Source organism: Pseudoliparis swirei, chromosome 12 (assembly GCF_029220125.1).
Source record: "Pseudoliparis swirei isolate HS2019 ecotype Mariana Trench chromosome 12, NWPU_hadal_v1, whole genome shotgun sequence".
Lineage (NCBI taxonomy): Eukaryota > Metazoa > Chordata > Actinopteri > Perciformes > Liparidae > Pseudoliparis > Pseudoliparis swirei.
Genome location: NC_079399.1, coordinates 12528480 through 12548030, shown reverse-complemented (window position 1 = coordinate 12548030; position 19551 = coordinate 12528480). Strand labels below are relative to the sequence as shown.

The following is a 19551-nucleotide window of genomic DNA, read 5'->3' as shown; positions in this document are numbered from 1 at the left end:
AATAAATTAGATTGAATAAACAAAACCCATAAAAACATGCGTCATTATTTTTGTTGGTATTCTTTTGGGGAATTTGGTAAAGAAGGAACATTTTCCATTGAAGTGCACAAAAAAGACCCATTGAGAGATTTTATAAGCATTTTAATTAATGTTTGTCCACTGGAGTTATATGATGATTATCATGGTTATTTGGTGGCTAAAGGGAGAGATGGCTGCACTGGTAGACATTCAACTCTTAATCTCAGTATTTCCCAAAATAATAATAATAATTAAATAATATTTGGTAAGTTATGCACCTTTTAATTATGTACATCATGTTTCAATTAAATTATTTACTTTTTATTCAATAAATCATGTTGCCAAACCGCTCTCTGATCCAGGTTTGAGTTTCCTTCTTAGTCTTACTGTATGTTCACACTTTGATTAAGAAGGTGTGCAGAACAAAACATGTTCCATAATATCATTGGGCTCGACTGAAGAAACTAGGATACACAATTGTTGTTCATCTGCATAATAGTGGTAATGGAAAACCTGACACATGGACAATACACTGTAGGCCTATTAAGAAAATGGAATTGGGCCAAACAAGTTTCCCTGAGGAACTCTATCATCCAAAATAAGAGCCTGAAATACATAATTGCAGAATGTTGGTCCTGCAAGACATGAATAAAACTAATCAAGCACCAAGAGATACCCAGTCTCAAGTAATTGATTACCATATATGTCAAACATCTGTATTGCATTAATTATATTTTTGTAACTCCTTCTTGATTATATTCATGGTGGCATCGTATGAATCAGAACAACAGATGATGTAAAGATAAAGATGAACTGTAGAGCATGTCAGGCCTCATGTCAGGCCTCGCTTGGTGAGGGATGAAAGGTAAGGACATCGAGGTCTCAGCGGATCGCTTCTCCTTGTAAGTGGAGTGGAAGAGTTGGTGAGAATGTGACAGTTATATAATAAACATCATAACAGGGGTGAGTAAACTTAGTCACCTTGTCCTAACTTTGGTTATGCAATGTAGCACCAACGCCTCGCTGAAAAGTTAGCCGTGATGAAATCAGCGATGACATCGTGAGTTTTGCTGCAACAGTGTCGAACAGGCCCCCCGGTAGGTGTGTGTTTTAATTCATTTGCCTGAAATGTCTATGTTTTATTTATACAGCATGTTTTATCAATTTAAAAAGCAAGTTCCCGTGCTTTACATGAGCACAACACCAATCTTGAACAGAAGCAGAAACGTGTCCGGCAAAAACAAATAAGGCACAAGATCAGTGAAAAATTATAATATTAGAAAAATGATTACTTCTTCGACATAAACAGGACACACAATGTTTTCTGAAAGATCAGTGTGTTCAAAATGCATGTTTTATAATGTAATTCTGCAAGTTTACTCTGTCCCATGAAATGAAAAGAAATTCTTTATTTAGTTTGTGAAGCGTTGTTTTCTCTTGTTGAGTTCCACAGAGGCAAGGTCTATTCAGAGCTCTTCATTGACTTTGAGTTGAAGGTGCCATGAAATGCCACAAAGCTGCTATGTGGTGAGTTGCCGGGTAAAGAACCCAGAACTTAGTTGTGATTAGCTGTAGATCACTCAATACGTGGCACAAGCATTTTGCCAAATGTCATTCTCATTCTTATATCTCCTGCATTTTCATGTAGTTTTTAATGACTCTATTTGAACACTCATTGCAGTAGATGTCTCACAAAGTGAATGATTAACAGCCACATTTAATACACCTTCAGTAAGCCTTGATGAGCAGTTAACACTAATTCTATAAAAAATTGATGGGCAAACTTAATTAATATATGTCTCACCAATAATAACAAGATAACAGTAATGAGATCAGTTGACACTCCAATGACTAAACTGTTGTTTTAATTTAAATCATATTTTATTATGACTGAAGAAAAAAAACATATGGTAAATGTATAGCCACACACAGCGCCAAACGCAGTCCCTCTTTCAGTTCAGGAGGGATTAACACAGATATCAATGTTGATAAGACTGTTCCAGTATAAAAAGAAAAGCTGACAATGTGACTGAAATTAATATGAAAAAAAGAAATGATAATGATTATGCAATAAAAGGACCCAAACGAGGACACACATGAACACTGCATAAAGACCTCATTTGGCTGAATCAAGTTTGTTTAGGTGGGGCTGAAGCAAAGATCCCCGAAGTGCATGAGGTGCAAACTCTGAGGCCATTATAAGTGAGGTTAATTATTCTCAATCAATAATAACACAGAGTATCGAGTCAAACATTGAAAACTGATAACACAAGAAAGAATGATTTAGAGTGTAACATTTACATATCAAAACATGATGTGATTCCATTAAATAAAAAAATAAAATAGTGCGCTGAATGCCCAAAAGCATATACAGTTGTCTTCTAAGGTGCAGCAGTGAATAAGATACGACTCTCTACGTCAGAATATAGTTGTGCTATATGAAAACATATGGTGAGCAACAGGTACATAACATAGTTTGATGTACAGGAAGACACTATGCGAAACTGATTCATAGTGATGAGGTCTGAAAGGGTCGGCAGGGAGGCCCGAGCGGTTGGCGACATTGTCACAGGTTTGATTCCCACAACAACGACAAAGTGTCCCATCCTTCACTCTCCATCGGTCATTTAAATGCCCTCAATATGTGTTTTCTTGTGGGGGGGAAAGAAGACACACAGGAGAAGACACTGAGAATATGTTTTAAATCTTTCACTGAAAAAATAAGCTTCCCTTCGATAACACCGACAGAACTAGTGAAGTGTCCAAATATATACAACATTTCATTTCACTGCAGTGAGTATAATACTTACAACCAGAGACTCCTTTTGGAAAAAGTGTATTTAAGAGTATTCAATAAAATATTTCTTCATTTCAGGACATAATGCACAATCCCTGTTAAAAACATGTCTCACAGTGTACCTTGTCCCTTTTCATATTAGAACATGAAAGTCTATGTTATGAACAAAGAAAAAATACTGAAATCAATATTATGATCGTTAATATTAGAATTCAAAGGTGCAGAGAAAGATGCACATTTTATTTCACAACAGTTCCAGAGTTTGTGTCACGAAAGCTTCTTAAACAACTATTAGCATTATTTCAGGAATGATGTTTGTCCTACATGGTTTGTGCTTCGCTAATGGAGGTTAAATACTAGCTGCAGCATCAGGCTGGTGACCAATGCCAGAAAGAAGCAAACATCTCTTCAGGACTGGAGTTGTGTCTCTGTGATGTCCACAGCTAGTTCATTACCACAGTATAAGGGTCCCTCAGTGGGACTTGACCAGAAAGCACAACATGCTCCAGGTTTAGATGGAGCTTCTGCGTTTATTGAGCCTTCTGTAGTTGTTGATGCTGTGTAGACCAGTGGAAACAGAGCTGATGCCCGAGTTGTGTTGCAGGCCGCACATGCAGCCGTTAGAGTGCAGCGGATTGGAAAAAGACTCTCCTTGCTCCATGTAGGTGTCCGAGCTGGAGAGGTCACGTGGGATGATCATGGGTATGGAGTATTGCATCTTCTCTCTACTCTTGTACCAAAGGCAGGAGCACATAGACTGAAAGTGGAGCACTTCAGCATAAACGTTACGTAGACCCCGGCTTGCCGCCCCTCCCCCACTACCTCCGACAGCATTCCCTCCGCTGCAGCCAGAAGGCGTGGAGGAGGAGGAGGCCTGGTCTGCAGAACAGTGGATGTGTCCGCCCGCCTGACCGTTGTGCGCCAGGAGAGCCCTCTGCTCGGCGTCCCTCTTCTCGTCCTCGGCGTTCATGGTCATGAACCGCAGCACTGCTAAGTTGAGGAAGGCTCCGATCACAGCCAGGCCCGTCAGGATGTAGATGAAGCTGAAGGCCACGTACTCCGGATTGTTCTGCAGAGCTTGCTTACTCTGCAGCGCTACGTAGTCCCCGAAGCCGATGGTGGTGAGCGTGATGAAGCAGTAGTAGAACGCGTGAAATAAGCTCCATCCCTCAAAGTATGAGAAGGCCAGTGCCCCCACCCACAGCGTGCTCATGCAGGATATGAAGCCGATGATCACCATGTTGACCATGGAGACCTCAGTGCGCCTCATGCCAAGGCACTTCTTCAGGCGGTGGAGCAGGTACCTGACGAAGGTGTTGATACGCTCGCCCACGCTCTGGAACATGACCAAGGTGAGAGGGATGCCCAGGAGGGCGTAAAGCATGCAGAACACCTTCCCTCCATATGTGCTGGGGGCTGCATGGCCATATCCTGAGGGAGAGAAGGAGGAAGGATGAAGGAGGAGGGTTACTAGGGCATAACTAATTCAATCTGCAGAGCAGCGGACTGAGGTCTGAGAAGAAAGAAGGCTGGAGGCTTAAAACATCAAACCCAGAGAAGACAGATGCAAACATTTTGTATTCTTTGAGCAGCGTATCCTGTCAATTCAAACACTCTTCATTTCACAGGCAGGATGCAATTGAAGATGAGAATGAAGAACAAGTATTGATGTCTCGTATGGGAGAAAGACCTTGAATAATTAATTGACGATTGTCTCTGCAGAGTGACTTCAGCTAATGAGTACATTTGCACCTAATTAGTTTTCAAAATGTTTCCAGATCAAACAAACAGAACAATACAGAATATGTTTCAGATAAAACGTAGTAAAACCACTCTTTGTCCTGAATTTATTTGAATCTATGGATTATAAGAGCTCAGTAGCAGAATAGAATGAGTCAGCAGTGAGGTCTGTATGCGTTCCACTGGGTCTTCAGCCCCAAAAAATAATACCCAAATTCGGAGTCAGTTGAGCAGCTTCATGCAGAACATGCCAACGTTTGAAGAAGCTTTTCAGTGATGTATTTCCCATTAAACCGTGACTGGCTAATAAACCATTTACGATATAGATCTATTGTGTTGTCAGTGACTGAAATGGCCGGGTGGAGAATACAGTTGAGCCACCAGCCAATTTCAGACACGGAATGACTCATACTGACTCTGAGTGATTGTGTATGCACTAAAACTGTAGAGCTCATGAATTTCAGGATGAATTTGTGTTTCCTGCTGGCATATTTCAGGTTATGCGGCAACCTTTTGTCCGATAACGTCATCCTCTCACTCCTATTGTCCCACAGCATGCCCCCTTGCATGCAACATCATTACTGGCTGAGATCTATTCCCCACATGTTGACCTGTAGGAGCCGGCAGATGATGTCCCTGATAACAATGGGAAGAGCAAATGGAAAAGGTTGACCGATAGTTTGAATGTAATTACTCCAGGGGTTGATTTAATTCTTTGGGCCCTGGTTTTATTGTCACACTGATCCCTGCGGTTGAGCCATCTGTCTGTCTTGTGCAAAATCTATTTAAAGCTTTCCCAGTTGGGCTGCCAAAATGAGAGCAATTACAACTGATGTATCTCCTTGTGGAAGGAAAAATCTGACCTGAGCAACAGGACATTTTGTTTCATAGAAGCATTGCCAATATTTATTCTCATTCAAGGACACTCATCCCATTTTCTGATGACAGCGAGATGACTGATGAGCCCTCTTTTCTAATCATTAGTTGATTTATTCAAACCACTTTACCAAAGAGACTTGTTAGAGATCTTTCATTTTAACCATTCATCCATTAGCTACAGTTTCTATTTTAATTGTAAAATAATTTACTTTTAGCTTAGACCTACTATAAGGATAATTGTATCAACTGTGTGGGCAATACTTTTAACAATTTATATGTTACTTCTATTCACCTCAAATAGTTTTTATTACTTTTAAGAACCATTATCTAAATATTTAACTAATAGTTTCTAGTTAAAATTCAATACTATTAATCTGACAGTTGACCGTTAGCATTCATCATTTACTAACTGTCAACCGTGTTAGCTGCATCCATTAGTTTGAGTGAGCGGACCACTTATGCATTACATATAGCAACTTAATAAATGTCTTCTAAATACTTATTGGTAACATTCATTGGACCTAACTGTAAATAGCATGCATTCAGTACTTTTAGCTTACTGTTTTACTTACTGTCTTCTTGCTTACTAATTCATATAATTTGATATTCCTATCGTTAACCTGTTCCACTCTTTCAATAACCCCTATGCTGCAACTGCAGAAGCACTTCCTCCAGGAGTACAAGTACCCATAGGTGGGAAACACTTTTGTATAATATGTTCAATTCTTCAACTAAGACAACAGCAACAGCAACAGCAACAACAACAACAACAACAACAACAACATACATCAAGTTCCTTTGTCCTGTATAATTGACTTCTGGAGTGCTTTTTCTCCACTAGATACTGCTAATCAGAAATGCAATAATCTATATGGTCAGTCTGCTCCCCAACATTTCGGCACAGGTCTTCACATTTTAAATTGTTATATTGATCAATCATGAATATATATTAAAGTCATAACCCTCTGAAGTAAATGTGCATTATTTTTTCTTATTTGAAAGAGTACAACGCTCCCCTCAAGCTCTGCACCAGAACATATTATAGTTCCAAATTGCATTTACTTCAAGTAAAGTATTTATTTCTGACCAATGGAAATACTGTTTGATAAAAAAACTAATCTTGATTTGTGTACCATTATTTGCCTCTCATCGGGGGCCTTATCCAATGTGTTGACAAGCAGCCAAAGGTACCCCCGAATTCACCCCCAGTGTCACGGGATGATTAGTATGAACCCAATAGCTCAGGCGACAGAACTGCAAATAATGATCCTATACTCAGAGTATCATCAGGAACAGAACACTAAGAAATATATAGACACAATATGTAACGCACAAAGGGATTGGGCTGGAAAACACAAAACAATCTGGCAGAGGACAAGAGCAAGTGAGGAGACCAAAGTAGACAGGAACTGATGAGGGAACGGGCAACAGGTGAGACGGGCATGAGGACCAGGTGAAGGTAATGAGGAATTCTAAAAGTCCCATCTATAACAGAACAATAATCATTTTCATATCATATCACATACAAAATTACAGTCCTGTTTAGTTAAAATGTTTGATGTTGTAAAAGCGTATGCTAGTATGTTGATGAAGTTGAAGTGAGGATACATTTTTGGTCAAGGTCAATGCATATTCAGTTATGTTTAAGTATATTTTATTACAAATCACATACATACATGCTTCTTTTTAATAAGACAGTAAAAAAAAAAACGACACATTATTCACAACTTTCTAGTTTGCCTATTTAAAGTTTACCCGATGAAGGCCTGTGAAAAAAAAACAGATATATTTTTATATGACATGCTAAACATAGCATAATGTTTAATGCCAAAGTCCATAAGTAACACAGCTGCCAGAGTTGTGTTTATGGCATTGCACATTTCTGTAAAACACAAGTTTTATAACGCATTACATAAGACTCGTATCATGCGTGGCAAAACACCCAGTGTCACATGGTTACTTTGTGAAACAATTGTGCAGGTTTAGGCAAGAAAACAAATTGGTAGAGGTTTAAAAAGGATTATGGTTTGTGACAACCACCCTACGCAATGTTACATAAAAAGCGCAACAACGTTACATAACAAGCATTTCAGTCTTTGTGCACTTTCTCGCTTGTAATTCTCACTCTTATACCAGGTAACTTCCAGTAACAGACGCTCACTGCGATGTGTGTCGCCCGACATCGCCATGGTTTGCAGATTTGCACAATGTCAACATGTCTTCGTGGCGACTGGGTAGCGCGAAGAAGTGTAGACAGAAAACTGACTCAATAATGTCCATTGCATAATATTATCAATAACATTGGTTAATTATAGCTATACCTTAACCTACTGGTTATATCACTGTGTGAGTGTATTCTAAAAGATTGTGTTATTTCTCATTTAAAATGTTACTCTTGTCTCACTCTAAGAAGTACATCATGTTTTATATTACATAAATAAGGTAAATCCACTCGTTGACGTTGACCACTCATTCATTTAAAAAAGAGCAGCACATTGTGTTCAGGTGAGCACACAGGATGAGCTGCGTGCCTGTCAGTAGCTGTCAGCAGCAGGGGGCAGCTTATCGAGATGTGGGGACGACTGGAGTGGCAGCGGTGCTCGTCAATAGCAGACGCAGGAGCTGGAGGCGACAGCACTCCCGCCGCCGTGTGTGAGAGTGGTGAGTCCCGCATGACAAACTCTTCCTCCCCTAGCCTCACCCGCAGCAGTGACAAAGTTATCATGAGACAGGATGGGCGTTTCTCAATTCAAAGTACACGAGTACAGACTTGTGTTCTTTTGGAGGGACCAGACTCCGGAGGACGGGAGAACGGGAGGACGGTCTTTCTGCGATAGCAACAGCAGCTGACTTGATGACGTCACCACATCAGCTGTTCTTGCTCCTGGGTTTACTCTAATTATTCACTGTAAATTATGTTTTACAGTCAAATAAACAAAATATCCTAAAATTACATTCCGTGACTCAACAACAGTAGTATTTATAAAAAGTCAACTGTCAGTAGTTTATTTTCTCCTCCGCTACTGTTTCCGGTTGCTGGTGAAATGCATTCTGGGATATCGACTGGCCAGAGTACGCACAATCAGTGTAAACCGCGGAATTGGGCTCCTTTTGAAGTGTTGCCGCGGGTTGAATTTGTTGTCCGCTGGTTCGGGTAGACCTATTTTGCATGCAAATTACATGAATATCTTTAAATAAAAATCCATATTTTAAATGAAATAATTTATTTCTACCCAAATCCTACCAAACTGACTCCAGATCAGCACGTACACACATGGACATGGGACACGCCCACATACACACACGCACCTAAAGCTCTCGCCGCTCTCAGTCTCCCGCGACCCGCTCGATCCCAACTCTGGTCTGGTAGTTAGTGTAGCTAGCTACACTGGAGAAACATGCCACCCGGTAAGTGGGCTAAATACGGGAAGAAATATACAAAGAATGGGAAAGTGAAAACGGAATTAAAGAATGGATAGAACGTGTGGCTGGGGATGATACCAAAGCTTTTTGTCGGTACTGCAAAACCGAGATTCGTGCGCACCACAGTGATCTCCAAAACCACAGCAAAACGGGGAAACACATTCGAAATGCTGCTCCGTTCTCCAGTTGTCGAGTGCGTACATTGTTTGAACTATAAGTATATGATAAAAATATAGTGAAGCAACATAAGGTGTTTCAGTTGAAATAAGGTATTGCATTAACTACAGTAAATGCATATGAAGTAAAAACAGTACATTCATGTTGTCCAGGCAGGGTGGAAGAGAGAAAAGGGAAGAGAAAGCCTTAAGACAAAGCAACAGGTTAGTTTGTCCGTCAGTGAATTGGTCTTCACGTTCACAGAGCTATATTTTATTTATGATAATATACTGTATCTAATTGCACAAGGCCATTTTAGGACATAGGGGAAATAACTGTTACGGGAAAACTGCTTTTAATGCTGGCATACTAACCATTTGGTGTTACTTTGTAGATATTACAATACATTTGGCAATGATAGCAATGCTGTTGGACTTTAAAAGCAGTGTATATGGTTTGGCACAGGCATATTTTGAGTTCTGAAATTGGGCTTGTTTTTTGGGCTTGTTTTATTGGCCATTGGGCTGGTTTGGGCTGGTTTTGATTGGCCATTGGGCTGGTTTTGTCACACAGACCTGGCAACCCTGCGCACAAGTCTCCTCTGCTGCATCCTCCGGAAAGTGGAAGGATCAAGTCACATCCGGGCATTTTGACCGTGCTTTGCGAGAAGCGAACTTTGAATGTGAACATGTACTCGGGCTGCGACTGATGACGTTTCACGAGTCACGAGGACACAAGTAGAGGAAAGTACGCACAAGTACGCATATTGAGAAACGCCGGATGTCTCCACGGCGTGTGCTGGCACGCAGGGGAACGCCGTCAGGGCCACTCCCTCTGTTTACATGGATTACAGTCATTGCCACTGGCAGAGGAAAAGTGCAGCCTCACCGCTCTCAACGGTCAAATGAACAATGGACCAAAAGGGGTTTGATTGACATCTGGAGAACCTCAGACTCTTGCACCGGCTGGAGCTGAAAGCATTAATATAGTCAACACGTTGGTTGAAATTATTTGCACATGTTTCATGGATAGACGGGGAAAACACATAGAGAAGACATCTGGGAAATTACAGGCTATCAGGAAACAGTAATTCCCTCTAAATTTAGCTCCGCTTCTCAATTTGTGTAAGAATTGTTTCAACACATAAAAGAAAAATCAAAGCCGTCGCCGCAACCCGAGGCCGATTGTCTCATAACCTAATTTCTGTAATTATCATTTGAAAAGAAATATGAAAATTGCACAACATTGAAAGGCAATGAGAGCTAACACGCAGAACACAGGTGCATCACACTCTAAACTATCATTTCCTCCTGGCTGCTGCTTCTCATTACAGAATCATAATTTACAGCAAATCCTTTAGCCTCTAGCAACCGACCATATTAAATGCTTCAAAACTATTTTTTTTACAGAGAGCAGAAATATTCCCATGCAACAGAGTTTATAAACCACTGGCAATACTATTTGAAGATTGTATGTTCAAAATATTTAATGTATCTTTTCGCCTATAATTTGACAATCGTTAACCCTCTCATTCATCTCAGCAGATGGACACATCTTTATTCAGTGATTTGCCACATTCATCTTTTTTTCAGATTTTCTAATTCAATGTTATATTTTCTGACGCTGTTCATCAAATGCAAATAATATCATTGAGTGAGTGCTAGTTTGCCTCCATTGATGACAGTTCAGCGTGTATTGTTCCTTCCTCTTGGTATCTAACTCTAAAACACAGCGTCACCCACTGCAGCCAAAGTCTTCATTATACTGATTAATAAAGGCAGGCTTTGAAAATACATCAAAGAATGGCATAATGGGCCTGTCATGGCTCCAGCTCTCTGTCACTCAATTGCATTTCCATTGATCATCAGGCACAATATGTTCTCGCCAACAAGCTGAGGAGCCCAACCTGTTCATCAAGCCCATCACCTCAGCTCACGGGGCGAGCTTCTCTATGTCAGGGCTAATTTATCAGGAAGTTGTACAAAAGGAGACGCTTGTTGAAACCCATTTGTGAGTAAAAATAAGAAAGATAAGCATACAAACAAAAACACAAAGGTGAAATATGTGTTTTCAGATCGCAAAAATACAACATTAAATATGTGCACACCAGAGGGATTAGAAATCGGCATTAGAAATCACGCGATGAAACGTAGCATGTTATACATCAAACAAAGGAGACTTCTGGAAGTGGACTCGGCAACAGAAAGGCTGGTGGTAGCATTGGTCTCTGGGTGGTGACTTAGAATGTCCTCAGACATCTCTGCACCCTGGAGACCAAGTCATGCTGTATAATACACTCATCAGTGTGTGTGTGTGTGTGTGTGTGTTGAGTGTGTGTGGTGCAGAGTTTCACTCTAGACTGAGAGGCAGAGCTGAAACTGTAGCCAACTGGATATTGTCTTTGTGTAACACATAGCTCATGTGCTTCATTTTTTTTCGGAAAAAATAATTGGTTGCTGTTAAAATGAATGAGGTTTGGTTTACAAAAAATGTGTTGGACTATGGGGAAATTTGAATAAATGAAGAGCAATGTATATAGAATATTTCCAAATGATTAGAATGATTGTAAACCACATGGAGTCTGAAATATGTCACAAGGTGAACATCAGAAAGCTTTGATGAAGAGCTGATCAAGCTGATATTAAATATATATGTTGCTGTCAGACAGTGTGGAATGAAAAGATTTTATGATTTCGCGTATAAGAAATTGCGAAGACAGTTTGCTTTTGGTTGACACAAAGCATCTGCTGCTGCTCGTATAGCCTCCTGCTGTGAGTGCACGGTGATAACCGACGGCGACTGGTGATCGTTTCAAGATTTTGATGGACTCTCATGTGGATTATTGAAGTTATTTTTTTGTAAGAACACTGCTTAAAGAGATTTACGGGTGTAAATCAAACTAAAATCCAAAACGTAAGGGTGTCAAATGTGGAAATTGAGGGATGAATACGTTCTAATAGATTTTAAAGCCAAAATACTTTACAGAATTTGTATTATTATTTAGCATAATAATGAATACTCATACATTTAATTGTATACGCTTTAAAGGGAACTCAAGGTACTTTAAATGGTAAAGACAAACCATAGAAACAACAACAATACAAACAAGAGAGGTTAAATATAATGAGAAACAAAATAAAAACATAATGAACTAGTATCACAAGTTAAAAGCAGATTTAATCAATGAGTTTTAAGTGCTGTTTTGAGAGTGGCGAGTGACGGAGAATGTCTGAGGTGATGGGGAGGGAGTTCCAGAGAGAGGGGGCAGCAGTGGAGACGGCGCCGTCCCCCCAGGTCCGATGCTTGGGGTAAGGAGGTTGGGCTCGGCAGATCTGAGGTTGCAAGTTGCTATCGTGTCGGTGGAGGAGGTCAGACCGGTATGAAGGGGTTCAGGGTTGTGAAGGGCTTTGTATGTAATGAGGAACACCTTGACCTGGATTTATTGTATGAGCAGCCAGTGGAGCTTTTGAAGGACTGGGGTGATGTGATCTATAGATTAGACTGGGGTTAGAATTGATTAGTGATTAATGATAACATTTCAATTAAAAAAACTACTGACATTTAAAATACAAGCAGAGACTTCTGAAAGTTCCCACGTCAGCAGTTCAGTAAATACTGAAGCCGAGTACCTGCAGTAGTTCATTTACAGCTCTAAGAGGAGATGACTGTCAGTGTTTATCACTGTCGTGGTTACTAAACATTTCCTGCTGCACTGCTGAAGTGTGCTCAGAGGTGTCATGCACAATCCAAATATTCAGCCGTATATGGCCAGCCTAGTTCTTCACTGTACAGGTGGCCCCAGCAGCCATCCCGGCGTGACGTCACATTGATCTGCGTTTACGCCATCCCTAAAATGCTGCGCAGATTGAGGAATGTTCTGTACAACCGTGCAAATAAACCCGCATCATGCCATCCGCTCCGGCACAGGCCCACTCTGCTTCCCAGCAGGCCGTCTCCACAGCTCCCTTTCATCCCCAGCTGCGTCTGGCCAAAGACATCATCACACCACCCGACGCACTGTAACTCTCCTCCGCTTGTTGGCACTAGGGGTTTCCACGGAAAACGGTAAAAGATCTTACATCAAACGCCAACTACGATCCTGTAATTCCCACGAATGATGTCACATCTCTCACTATCTCGAAAGTAAAATCCCCCCCTCATCAATTTCCACTCACAGACACCTCAAACTCCAGACGACCCCGTGATTGTTTATTCAGGCTCTCAAACACAGACTGCGGTTCTCCTGCCTCTGTCCATTACTCCGTCCGGCTTTTGACCCACAATGCCTTGCTGACAGCTCATGTGTAATGTCTGTGAGAACTTAAGGAATATGCTTTATTGGGGAAACAATATTATTTTTCAATGAGTGCAATTATAATTCCAGAATAAGAGCTATAGTTGCCTCATTTGTTCTCAGTGTATTATATTTATAAAGAAGCCTTTTTGGCTCATTCAATCATTTCAAGGCCGTATTACTTAGTGAAGCAGCCGAGGTGCAAAGCTAAATATTAAAATATGGTAACCCTCATCTTAGTGCCATCAATTTTGTCCTGAAATAATAAGAACAGATGTTTTGTTTAACATAAGGCCTCGATGCACCAGACTTTGATCTCTACCATTAATAACAACACTTGTTGTTTGTCAGCGTCTTCCAGAACCACTGACAATCACTCATATGACATTTTTCCTCATCTGATTCCTCTATGTTTTAGGTTTGGTAAAGTTCATACGACTAAAACTAATTGGCTAAAGTGAGAGAAAGATCAAGGTCATAGTTAAAAGAAACTCGATTTTGCTACTGAAAGACATTAGTGATTAATCCCAATGCCCGTTTGGAGTGTGGGTCCATTTGGAGCGATTGCTTGGCCGGGGGTTCAGGGTTGGGGGTCCAAAACCATAGCAAACCTTGATTGTGCTAAAGGTCAGCCCTCGCATGGCAGCTGACTGTCGTCAGTTTGTGAGTGTGTCTGTGAATTTGGAATAAGGCAAGAGGCTATATAAATGCAGTTCATTCATCATGTTCACAATTAAGATATTCGATAAAAGGTAGATCCTTTAATGACTTTTCACTATACTTTTCAACCGATCAGGGAGATACTTTTGTTATATTAAGTACTTGCAATGATGTCAACTGTGTCAACTTGACATTACTAAGTTGTTGCTGTCAGCAGACTGTAAAATAGGAAGAATAATCACTCCAATCCAACTTTCATTATAAACCCCGACGGTAAATGACGAGCCTGTCCAGCCAGTAAAAGAGAGAGAGAAAAAGCGGGGGAACGGGATGTATTCATCTCAAGCAATCCGATGTAACACCAGAGGAGACAGCGCATTGGCAAAGCGTCTGTCTGGGTTCGCTTTAACTCGGTTACCCCTGCGTGGGCTCCAAATCGGGCCTGGGAGCATGTGCTCTCGTCCAGCTCACAGCTGAGTCCCAAACATTAAGGCGTTGCAAGCCTGAAGACCAAAGCCACCAGCCGTCAGAGAGCTGTAACTCTGTTCCCCCAATGTACCTGTGTGCTAATAAAACCCCTCTCATCATCACACGCTAATCACCCAGAACATTTATTTCCACGTTATCTGAAGGAGCACTTCCATCAATGGCAACACTCTGTGTCTGTGTGTGTGTCAGACCATCTTAGTCTTGTGTCTAACTTTCACTGTGAGAAAAAATCAGGGTCGATTTCTAAAAGAACTCCTTAGGTTCCTTTTTAGGGGATATGAGAGGAAACCTTGGCAGGCCGCAGTTTTCCATGAGGTCAGTAAGCCAGGCATTCCATGCAGAGTGTGAGATCCTTGGGGGGGGTTAGCTAATTAAATAAATCACATGATTTATGTACCTGATACACAGTTGATATGGAATTGTTTTAAAGCTCACAACACAGCTGGACCAAAACGGGGTGCACATACTCAGATACTATACACAACGAGGGAGTGGAGGGAGGAGGAGAAGGAAAGGGTAGGAGAGGACAGGGACATTTAAAAGGAAATCCATAAAAATATCCATTATAGAAGGCACATTTAACATTTTAAAACGTAATCTAGATGGTAGGAAGTCTTTCATTTGTAGTCATTGCTTATGTAGGTACTGCAATTTCTTTCCAGGCTTTCAGGAGGTCAACTCAAATAACAGACGTATCAGTTTCAAGTGCTCCATTTGGGCTATCGGCTATAAAAGAGTGCCTGGGTGGGCACGGAGAGTAAAAGAGAGAGAGAGAGAAAGCGATAACATGTTGTATAATACAATACTGGAATTTGAAAAGCAAAAGGGCAAAATATACTGTTCCTTAACTGGCTCGAACGATAATAACATGATGTCAAAACGACCAGAGATACAAAGAATAACAACAGGATTGCTAATCCAATGTGCCCAATTATCTGACGACGAACTCCAAAATGAGCCCTGGACAGTGATTCCCATCCAGAGATACTTGTACCCTGAGGGGTATGTGCAAAGATTGTGGAGTAGCTCCATTTCTCCAACAAATGGAGAATATCATTTAGAAAAAAACAGATCCACATTATTGTAGCTTAACACCTGATTACACCGCTGAAATTAAAATGTGAGTTAGCAAGAGAGCAGAGAAATTGAAATAGTTATCTTTAAATGGTTCAAGTAGCCGACTAAAAGTTATAGACAATTAAAATACATATTTAAAACTAATGATTGCATCGGCATATTTCAGGTTGTTCTCGTTCCCAGTTCGTACTTCGGCTACGGACAAAAAAGTAATGCACTGAGTTTGAATTGGCGTATAACCCACATATCTGTGAGGCAGGACATGCAGGTCTGCCGCTAACTAAGTTAGGTGGCGTATTATAAGAAAGACAAAGTCTGTGTTTGGATATGCATATGAGAAATGGACGTAGTCATAGAGAAACCAATTGGCTTGAGGGCTTCACACGTTGTCAGACGAAAACACAGACAACTCCCAGATCATCGTGGTACTGAGCTGTCAATCAGAAGGTAGCCACGCCCCCCTGCTAATGTCATCCAACAGTTATGGAAAGTGTTGAAATAGCAAATAGATAAATATTTTATATTGCCAAATTGTATGGATGCATGTTAGAAATAGTTAAACTTTCACTCTTTCACTCTAGTCTATGCAAACTTGACCAAACTGAACTCAATACTGAGAGTACTGTGTAATTGACTGAAAAATAATCATTCAGTTCAAAATCAATCAACATGAACACATTTGGGACATGATGAAGGATTTCATCTGAAAGGGCCATCAGAGTGCGTGAGACAACACATTTGGGAAGCACTTGCCTTAGACTACAGTGGGCATAATTAGCCACAGATGTCACTGCTGATGATGGTAAGGATGATGAGGATCATTTTCGGCGGATTATAAAAAGACCAGAGACACACTTACATCAAGGCTAGGAATTAGGCCAACTGTGGTTCACACACTATTTAACTGCCTTTGATCCATCCGCACTCCAAACAAGCGTTTTGTTTTTGCACACACGAGACATGGAAGAGACAGCTGATACTGTAGCGCATGATCAACATTTTATATGTGTTATTCCTGACACACTGGAGGGGGTCTTTGCATATGGAAACAGTCCAGCTTCGTGTCATGCGTGACAAGGCTGCTGTAATTTCACATGATTATTTCGCGCCTGCCTTGTGATTTCTGGTCATTTGGACTGCAGCCCCATAATGTTTTATTCAGTTGAATGCTCTTTTTAAAAATAGATTCTGCTTGTCTTGCTATCTCTGCTGCTTCTTTACCCTCAGCCACATCCTTCCAGTTCTGACTTCCCAGTTCTCTATATATTTTTCTGTACCGTCAGTCTAAAAGAGATGTATTTTCTCTTTCTTTGCAGCCTCCGCTGCACAGTCACCTGCCTCTGACACCTGATTCCTCTGATATGCGTGCTCGCTCTGGCCCCAGTTCAGCTGCTCTCGGGGAACAGATGCTGTCCTAAACTGACATGTGTTGGCTAAAGGGGAGGCACTACATAACGCACACAGATCAGTTTACACAGCAAAAAAAAGAAGACAATATGGAAAACATAATGCAGGGTATCCTTGTCATTCTTATGTTGTTGTTTTAGACTAGAGCCCATGGAGAGACCACGTTATCAATCCATTGATGAATAACAAAATACTGCAATACCAATGTTTGAGGAGAATTAGAAAACAGTGTGTACATGACATGCTTTGTCCACCAAAGAGAACAGACTTCTTTTTCATTCTGTCACGGCAGAGAGAGAGAGCACACTTAACACTGGAGAGTAAAACATTAGCTATAATATGAACTAATAAAGGATTATCTTTGTATTGCATGAAGGTGCCTTCTTGTCTTTACATACATACACATATATATATATATCATATATATATATATATATATATATATGATCAAGGCCATTAAATATGAGACATCTGCAGGGAGTATGGGAAACCGGAGATTCTAACACTAACGCTAAGTGGGCAAGCGTTCTGTCAGAATGTCAATTAGTCTAATTAGCCTTCATTTCTGTTAGTCACGCTAATGCATTTTGACAGTATACCACTTGTGTTACAGGGAAGTGTAGGTACATCGGAAAGCTATGCCATATTATATGAGCAACTTGCAAATGCAATATATTTAGCTAACTACAGTAGCTTGATAATAACTAAATAGGCTGTGCTTTCAGTTTGATTATTAGTTGCATCCTTGGTAGACATAAGGTGCTAAAATAATCATTTGACATGCTGCAATCTGATGTTTTTAGCTTCACGCATGTGGTTAGCATTTCAGCCCTCGGCTGTATTTTATCTCAGCACGTAGGCCTATCTCCATCACAAGAAATACATTATATTTGTATCAAAGAAATATTCATTTATTTACAATAACAAAGGACATTTTTATGACCCGTGAGTGGCTACTTTAATAAAAATAATAATCCATTTAATTTATATAGCACTTTTTAAGGTACACATAGTCACTTTACATGTTACATACACCGTAGACACATTTAAATACAATTTAAAAGACTATTAAGATATTTTGGGAAATTTCATCCAGACAGTTAATTGAGAAGCATGATACCACTATTAAATGAACTATAGAGGTGCTGGTAGGTGGATTTTTTATTTATTTTTAACCTTTGGGTGGAGCCTGGCTAGCTGTAGGCCACTGTCAAAAACTTGGCTATTAGCTAAAATATATTTCAGCTCTCATTTTACAATTACAAATTTTACATTTAAGATGTTTTTGTCGTGCAATATGGTGAGCAAATTTAAGAAACATTGTCAAGACAAATCATATTTTTTAAGCCAATCACTTTAAATGCTTTAACTCTTTAACTCTACACATTCCCGGTTTGACTAAAAAACATTCATTGAGTTTTTGTTTGAACTTTTAATACATTGTAAGTAACAGAAAACGAGGCTGATATTAAACTCTCACTGACGATACACACATGCACAAAGCCATATGAGGAAGGTGTGCTTTGCAACACACATCAAGACTATCAACAATACTTTGTGTGGTTCTTCGACAATGGCTTTCAACTGGTGACACGAGTGCCCATCAATGTCCTGGCTGCGCTGCCTGACTGGTCCTGCTGCCACATTGTAAAGATATCATATGTCACGTGATGCATGAGGCTGATGCTGGCACCTGGTTTAAAGACCAGATGCAATTCAATCGCGTAATAGATCCTATTAAGGTGTTACATGAACCCCCTAACTGCACTGCTGATCCTTCTCTGTACTGAACAAAAAGGTTGTCTGTTGATTATTTTCAGATTATTAAATTGTTCTGCTGCAAAAGTGATGAAATAGCAAACAATGACTTGGCTAACATTATCGACAGAATGTTGTGACAGACAAAGGTGTCTATGTATTGTGTTGCAAAGGTATCTACTGAAAGGAGCATGTTAACTTGATAGCTGCGGCCCGTTCTGTGGTAACAGAACTCTCTTGTATCACAACTTACCTTGAGAGACGCTTCAGTTTGTCATCAGTCCAACATGAGAGGACCCAGAAGTAGAGCTTGTTAACCACGTTTAAGGTACAATGTCTGTTTCTTGGATTAAATCCAAAGTGGCAGAAACCATTCTTAATTTGGTTTCAGCCTCCCGTCCACCAGTAAGGAAGAGTGTGTGCGGCAGCTCAGGGAGCCGTACCTTTAGTTAGCGGATAGCATTTTGTTCAAATCTAGCCTGGGGAAATGCTAGCACCGGGGATCTATGGTCATGGACCTGGACGCTCCAACCCCCCAACTGATCAGCAAACTTTCTGTTGCTGCCACTACACAGTTTAGACCCAACGACATCAACCCGCTGTGACTCCCGGCGCTGGGGTTTGTTGTAGCTAAATTTGAGTCGCGGCTGCGAACTGGAGGTCTGGCTCTATATGCAACCCGCTCTCTTCCACGCAAATCAGTACAAACTATCAAATCATACACGTAGGCCTACAACTCCATATTCGGGGCATAAACCCACAGATGGCTAATGTAAACTATCGGCCAACGTCACATGTTAAGGTTATAAAGCATTTATTTTATTCATAGTTTCAGCGCATTAGTCAAATGTTG

General features: G+C 40.5%; 1 protein-coding gene across 1 annotated transcript in view; it reads right to left on the bottom strand.

The window, feature by feature from the left end:
- Positions 1 to 1902: 1902 nt before the first annotated feature.
- Positions 1903 to 19551, bottom strand: part of kcnk3a (potassium channel, subfamily K, member 3a) — a 31876-nt gene continuing 14227 nt past the window's right edge. Inside the window, exon 2 of the mRNA XM_056428230.1 lies at positions 1903 to 4246. Within this exon, the coding sequence (XP_056284205.1) occupies positions 3327 to 4246 (920 nt within the window). The 3' untranslated portion in view covers positions 1903 to 3326. The remainder of the gene's footprint in view (positions 4247 to 19551) is intronic.